Source organism: Ictalurus furcatus, chromosome 29 (assembly GCF_023375685.1).
Source record: "Ictalurus furcatus strain D&B chromosome 29, Billie_1.0, whole genome shotgun sequence".
In the NCBI taxonomy this organism is placed as follows: domain Eukaryota; kingdom Metazoa; phylum Chordata; class Actinopteri; order Siluriformes; family Ictaluridae; genus Ictalurus; species Ictalurus furcatus.
The window spans coordinates 7,313,562-7,321,336 of NC_071283.1; the positions used below are offsets into that span (position 1 = coordinate 7,313,562).

General features: G+C 35.4%; 1 protein-coding gene across 2 annotated transcripts; it reads left to right on the plus strand.

Annotated features, from left to right (window-relative positions):
• Positions 1-863: 863 nt before the first annotated feature.
• Positions 864-7,312, plus strand: irf1a (interferon regulatory factor 1a). 2 transcript variants are annotated; one of them, XM_053619113.1, is made up of 9 exons: positions 864-945; positions 1,214-1,357; positions 2,023-2,122; positions 2,910-3,089; positions 3,854-3,937; positions 4,112-4,258; positions 4,387-4,439; positions 6,758-6,851; positions 7,012-7,312. In XM_053619113.1, exons 1-9 carry the CDS (start codon positions 877-879, stop codon positions 7,086-7,088), a joined length of 948 nt encoding a protein of 315 aa, XP_053475088.1. In that variant the 5' UTR covers positions 864-876; the 3' UTR covers positions 7,089-7,312. The 2 variants fall into 2 exon arrangements, with proteins under 2 accessions (XP_053475088.1, XP_053475089.1); XM_053619114.1 differs by lacking the exon at positions 3,854-3,937.
• Positions 7,313-7,775: the final 463 nt, after the last annotated feature.

Consider the following 7,775-nt stretch of genomic DNA (forward strand, 5'->3'; position numbering starts at 1 on the left):
CCACTTTTTTATTTCACAGTAGTTGTCTATTTACATTAATATACAGTATGTTACAAACTAAAGCAAGCATGTCACATATTGGTGTCACGATTGGAGGCAAAGACGGATGCAAATGCAGATTATAAGTTTTAATAAAGACCTAAACAAAACATAAAAAGACACTATGGCCTTGTGGCAAAACACTAAGGCTAAGAACAAATATAAACCAAAGACCATAAACACAGCAACAGAGACAACGCAAAGAAAGACAAACACAGACAACTAGTATAGTGCAAACAGTGGCTATAAATACCTGTAAGTGCTTGTTAACAAGAATGAAATTCAGGTGAAGGTGGTTATGTGACATGATGGTGTGGTGTAGTGGCTGCTGGGAACTGTAGTCCATAGTTCCTTCTCTGGCTTACATAAAGTATAAACAAGGTGACTAAACAGATGCTCTAATTATTTCCCCAACCAATTTCCCCAATTATAAGCATAGATTAAAAAAAAATGTTTAATGAATCATTGCTCTCTTATAAAAAAAAATCATGAATTAATTTTTCACAGTAAACATTATTATCAGATAGTTATCATTATATGATATACTACTGGATATTATTCTAAAGCAAATTAGCAAATATCATTTTGTATTCAATGTCTTAGAATCCTTCAGATTTGATACACATGCTTGGTACTATAGTTTATACTAACATTAAAATAATCCTAGAAGTCAGAGGCAATAATGCTATGATGGTATGGAAAAAGAAAAAAAAAAAAAGCCTGTGAAATGTTCCAACGAACTGAAGATTGGGCGGGTGGTTAGGTCATCCACTACCAGAGAAATTCTCCAGCAGGTTTTTTGGAAACAGCAGAAACCTGTTGGAGCAGGTACACAGCATGAAAAAGAAGCTATGCTCCAGTCGTGGCTGTTTGTTCTCCTGCACAAAGCAACGTTCTGAGCAAGAGGTAAGCCATTTCCTTGTACTGATTCTTCATTTTCCATTTCCAAAATAAATTCAATGTCACAATATTGTTAAAAGTATTGAACAGAAGTGATTGTATGTTCATAATCACAGTTATGGGTCTTATCAGTATCATCAAATTACAACACTGTAGCTGGTGTAAACACTCTTGGTATAAACCTTCTTAAAACATTGTGTGTAACCTGAAACTAGACAGAAGGAAAGGCTGGAAAAAATAAGCATGTGCACTGCTGACTTGTCAAACTACACAGGATAAAGAAGGAGGGCAAAATTGCAGGAGTCTCTTGAGAAGGACCAAAAACTCAAAGATGCACCAGGGTCGCCTGCGTTTACGGCCATGGCTGGAAGAACAGATTAAGTCAGGGAGATATCCTGGAGTTGTATGGCTAGATGAAGTAAGGCTTAATTTCATGTTTTCACAAATGTTAAATACTTTCTAAATGTTTTAAATGCTTCTAAACAACATATATGTATCTTGTATAGAAATAGAAAACCGAGGTGCCATGACACCTGATAATAAGAGGGGATTCAGCACACACATATATGCTATGTTAACCTGAGAACTGTACTACTGACTGATTATACAGCATCTCAAAAAAACAAAAACTATGCATAGATCATTTTGTAGTGTTTTTAATACCTGAGAAATGCATGTAATCTTTACATAACTTTTCTCTAATCTAGTTTCTAATCTACAAAAGTATAAAATAGTCATCACTGGTACAGTGTATCACCTATAAATGATAAAGGCTTTTTTCAAGGCTTTTTCAAGATTTTCTAGTTTACACAAAATATCATATACCAAATACCATATTCTCAGATTTTTGCAGTTTTCATCATATGGCATAAGAGTAATGGAATATAAATATATTAAGTTAGGATTACTGGGATTAGAGAAGACAGAGAAAAAAGCATCTCCATAAGCTTCATGCATATTCTATGTCTATGAGCTTCATATTTTTTTTACTAGCCATATTATCTCAAAAACCTGCTACTGAAATGTCATTTTTAACAAATAGCTTTTTTCCCCTCTTTTTTTTTCAACCGCTTCAAACTTTAGACCTCTCAGGTCTTCCAGATTCCTTGGAAACATGCCGCTCGACATGGCTGGAATATAGACAAGGACGCCACTTTGTTCCGAAACTGGGCCATCCATACAGGTGAGAGACAAGTCCAGGCACTAATGGACAGTCTCCAATTACATCTCAGCATGGCTTCCCCAGCACATGCAGATACTGTTGCAAACTGTGGGCCCATATGACTGAGCTACAGTATATCACTCACTTTGCTTGAAACTAAATGATATTTGATACACCACTGAGCTTGATGGCCAGTCATCTTTCATGTTTGTCTAAAACCTGATGTTAAGAAATGAAAAAGTAAAATTATTATTACAATATATTAAAAATGTAAAGGAATGTAACCAAATACATATACATTATTCAGAATGAACAGATAATGTATTCTAAACAGATACAAACAGAAGAAAGAAAGCTTCATTAAGGTTCAGAGGGAATCCTATGCTTTAGGTGTGCTTCAGGACTATGATCCTCGCATGAGCATGAGTAGTATGTTTTTATGTTCACGCGTGTGGAGCAAGCTGTCAGATACGAAGCTTGTAGGACAAACATATACCACATTGATTTACAGCATTCATTCATTCAGTCTTTAGTAAGTGCCTGGTAAGGTACCTTTACTAAGTTTGTAGTGGTTTTTGTTTGAGAAAATGACCCCAAAATATTAGAAATGAAGAAAAACCAAAAAAACCTAATTGCTCAAGCTCACTATAATGAACTCTTTTCACAAGGACCCAATTTAAGTGCTTGTTTAGGTTATAGAAGAGTTCTTAAGAGTTCTTTATGGTACTAGTGCCTCGTAAATGTTATTATAATAACTGCTGCTTAGGGGTAAATCATTATGTTTTGTGTGTGTAATTGTGGCTACAAGGGAGATACAAACCTGGCATAGACAAACCAGATCCCAAGACTTGGAAAGCCAACTTCCGCTGCGCTCTCAACTCCTTGCCAGACGTCCAAGAGCTTCGAGACAAAAGCATCAAGAAAGGCCACAATGCTTTTAGAGTCTATATTCTACTCCCCAATAGCAAATTGACAAAGAAGAGAAAAGGCAAGTGTTAAAAGCTAATATCACTTCTATATTACATTTAGATTTACTCATTTGGCATTTTTATCCAAAGTGACATATGATCGAATACAGTCTAAACATTGAGTTGGCTAAGGAGACTACAGTAATGCATGTGCCAAAAGACTATTTTCCTGTCAGTTGATTACAAATAAAGACCAAATTGGTGAATGGGAGAACTAAAAATGCTCAAATACACTTACATATACAAATTCACAAAATCACTACAGCTAAACACAAGGGTTGGGACTAAGTACTACAACCCGAGAGTGCTACAAACTTATGCATTTTAACTAATATGTAATTTTTATGATCTAGATATAGTGTTATAAAGACAAGTGAAGAGAGGGAGATATGAAATCCAAGAGCTGAAATCAAAGTCCTAGATCCCAGTAGACAAATAAACTGCATTTGCAAGACTACATTCCAGTCATTGGTCACTGTTGTTTATCCACCATGTGTCTTGGAAATACTGAATAAATGTATACTTTAGTGTACTTGGCCAATAAAACATGATTCTTATTTGGATGTCTCCAAACTGTGGCAAAAGGAATCGCATAACTAAATATGAATTGTATACAGAAACACATTTTATGCCCTGTAATGGCTCTATTATACAAATTCTATTAACAAAATTTCTAAATGAACCTAAAAAGTTTGAACAGTCCAACTGAACGATGGTGCAAATATAACAAACATGCATTGGAGTTCAAACTTACCCTTCAGTGTCTGATCTCCACTTTCTCCAGTGTCCAGCTTTGACATGGAGGATGCCAGAGTTGGTTTCCCTGCATTACTACCACACACCAATGCACCTCTTGAAAGGTTTACGGGTGAGCAAAGTGTCATTAGATAGAAACACTTCCAATACCACCAAAATGTCAGTTAAACCCAAAGACTGTTCAAACTTTTTTTTTTATTTAGCCTTGAAAGTGAAAATTTGAATCAAACTATCTGTGAGTGTCTCCTATATGAAAATAATATATTCTATTCTTATTCTTCTCCAGAAGCTTTCTGGAAGTATAAGGAGGACATCAGAGGTGTTGCTCCTGAGATGTTAGCTAAAAACTGCTACTCCACATTACCATCAGTGAAAGAAGAACGCTCAGCTACCTACTGCTGTTCCACAGCCAATATCAGCACAACAGCACATGGTTAGAGAAATTATATATTAGGCTGATTTATAGTGATATTAATAATACTATAATAATAATAATAATCATCATCATCATCATTTATAGTAATATTACTTTGTAAAGTACTTTTGTTAACTCTTCAACAGAAGTCCAAGCAAATGCAATGGAAGACCATGAGCAGACTGAAGCAGTGTTAAAGGCAAGAAATTGGTCCAAGACTTTATTATTGTGATGAAATGAAAGAGGCACATGTGTCTGTTTTTGAAGTTATGTAGTATCTATATAGGTTTCCTCCCCCAGACCAATGAAATGTGCTGTAGGCTGATTGGCATCTCTAAATTGCCCATAGTGTATGAATGTGTGTGTGATTTTGCCCTGCAGTGGGTTGGCACCCTGTTCAGGGTGTCCCCTGCCTTGTGCCCCGAGCTCCCTGGGATAGGCTCCAGGCTCCCCTCAACCCTGTGTAGGATATGTGGCTTGGAAAATGGATGGTTGGATGGGACATCTGTGTGTGTGTTCTGTCTATCTGTTGGTCTGGCATCCTGTTTCTCCTCATAAGTAAGAGCAGGTCGACAAAATTAGCTATATGTATAAAACAAAAAAAATTCTCGAACATAACTTTATACTTACAATTTATAAACAATATTTACCAATTAGAATGCTAAAAAAAAACAAGCTATACTACTTGTGTAAAACTGTTATGGATTATGCAGCTGACCATTACTGCAGCTCATTACAGTTTCAATGATTAAGTGGGACAAGTGAAGAGCTCACTGTCAAATAATCATTGAGATATTTAATTTTATGCAAAACCCAAATTCACCCCATGAGAAGCATGGCGTCCGGGCGGGACTCAAAATGATCTATTAAAAGCCTGTTGTTCAATGAACATTAATCTTTCCTCCCATTATTGCACATTGTACTTGAATCTGCCATGGGAGCCCATAGAAGCCAGGCTTCATTGGGTTTCTATCGGATATTTGGTCATTTGATTTGCTTAAATATTGAATTTCACCAAGAGTGGTGAATAATATCACACTTCTATATTTAATTTAGCTTCCCAGGAAGTCTTAAAGCAATGGCCTGTGCTATGAAACAATGATGCCTTAAATGGGAGGTTAAAATCTAATAATCTATCAGTAGGTTAACAGTGAAATTATTAAAATGGCTTAAGTGCATTATATATATATATATATATATATATATATATATATATATATATATATATATATATACACATATACATACATACAATACAATATACATACATACATACAAGCCATTTTAATAATTTCACCATTTGATGGCATAATAAGAATGATGGGTCAAACTATCAAACTACAAACAAACAAACAAACAGAGCAGGCAGCTGCACTCATGATTTCACTTTTTTTTTCTAAGTGTCTAAATGTCCTACTGGATCCATATCATGTTGCATCTGAATACCAAACATGATAAATAAAAAAAAAGTATAACCCTTTTGTTCAAACAATCAAACAAAGCCCACTAAACTTACAGTTCTGTTACCTGTAATGCTGAGTACGTTCTACTTTGGAAAACATGTGGTTAGTCTATCTGCTTTCAGTTTCTCCTGAAAAGGCTTTCTGACGAAATCTGAAGACAGAGTAAATAATCCACCTCCTTCATGTACATTACATTTGCCACTGTATTTCAGCCCAAGTGGAGATCAAATCTAGGGGGCCTTTCACTCTGTGTCATCACCTGACATGACTGTCACTGATAGGGTGTGTGTTAGAAGGAAAACAGCCCCAATCTCACTTCTTTGTAGCATTGTCTTTTTCTTACAACCATTAGTGGTGGTGTGGTGCTTGGCTCCACCAAAGTAAAAAAAAATGCTTTACGGCATTTATCATCAGCAAATAATCTGATGTGGATGCTAAAGATGACCTTAAACTGATGTCTTTTTATCTTTCAAACTCCAGAAGGTTTAAGCCAACTAGCCCATTGATACCAGCCACAACTGCGACTTTTTCCATGCATTCATTTTAAAATGTCTAGTACTAATTAGCCAAGGTGACTGGATTTGGATTTTTGGATGTTTTAGACCTTATAGGACTTCATTCAAGTTGCTAGAACATGTTAGTATTAGAGGGACAACGTTCCCTTTAACAGGGAGCATACTAACAGTGCAGAAACATGTTGGCATGGGATGCATATGTTTGAGAGAGATTTTAGGATTTGATGAAACAGTTTTTGAGAGTACATACTAGCCAGTCTAAGAAGTATGCTATTGCTTGAGAGAATATACAAGCAGCAGAGAATGCAACTTACTACTACCAGGAAATAACTGGAATATCTCATCACTGATACTCCCATTGCAACTTGGAGACCAGATTCAATGGTTCAGCTTATAAATTATGTTTATAGTTCAGTGACACTTTAGCTTAATTTAGCTTTTGTAAGTCTTTAACTATTTGAGGATGATGTTAGCATATTGTTTCTGTAGCTTTATATTGTGTTGTTTCACAGCAAAAGTAATGTTCTTTTATGTTATAGATAGTAGACCACCTACAGAACACAGACCACTGGAGCCCTTTGCACGAGCATGAAAGAGGCTGGAGACCAGCAAATTCCTGGATGGAAGGTCTTTGTAAGTTATCAATATATAAATATTTTTTACATTGCATTATAATTGTTCACAGTATTGTAGTTCTTTAAAATATCTGGCAATATTCAAGAGAACTTGTTATATAAACTTGAAAACATTTTGTAACTCAAACCTGAATTACTTTTTTCTTTTTTTTGAACAGATGAAACAATGGATTGTTCTAGCTACCCTTTCCAGGCAGACTGGCACAATCACAACATGACAAGTCAATATGTCTGAAATCACCAGCAGGACAGCTAATCAAAGTTTGCAGTAACACTTACAGTGGATCGTAAGCATCACAAAAGTGCAATCAAACACAGAACACACAACAAATGGACCTTTTACCTGATTGTTTCACAAACTATAAGCATTACTGCCTGTATATGAATATTAAGAGCACTGAGAATGGCAGTGATCACTATTAAGCTATAACCTTGTTTTGTGTGAAAAGCTGTATGTATCAAACTGTTTAATTTAGTCCTCAGCCTATGAAGCTGAAGTCGATTTTTTTTCTTTTTCCTGCATTGTCATCACTTTGTAAAAATTACTAGGCTTTTTGACTACATGTAACTTCTGCTTCAAACTTTCATAAAAACATACAGGATGTCTTTTCAGACACTTCCTCTCCAAATGAAGACTGATGGTGCTTTAAGGTCCCTCCCCACATTTTTGTTCAAACTAATCAATAATGATAACTGCGCTAACTTAACACATAGTTCCAGACTTTATCAGGCCATTATACTGCTTTTATAATAAATATTTTTTGATACGTTAAAATTATACATTTCTTTATGACAAACCATGTGTCTACTGAATGAAATTACGAGCAAGAACTAAGAATCAACTTTGTAAAAAGAAAATTCTTAAATGAATTCTTGCTTGAAGAGGTGCTAACCAAATACAATGTGGAAAATAAAGACAGAA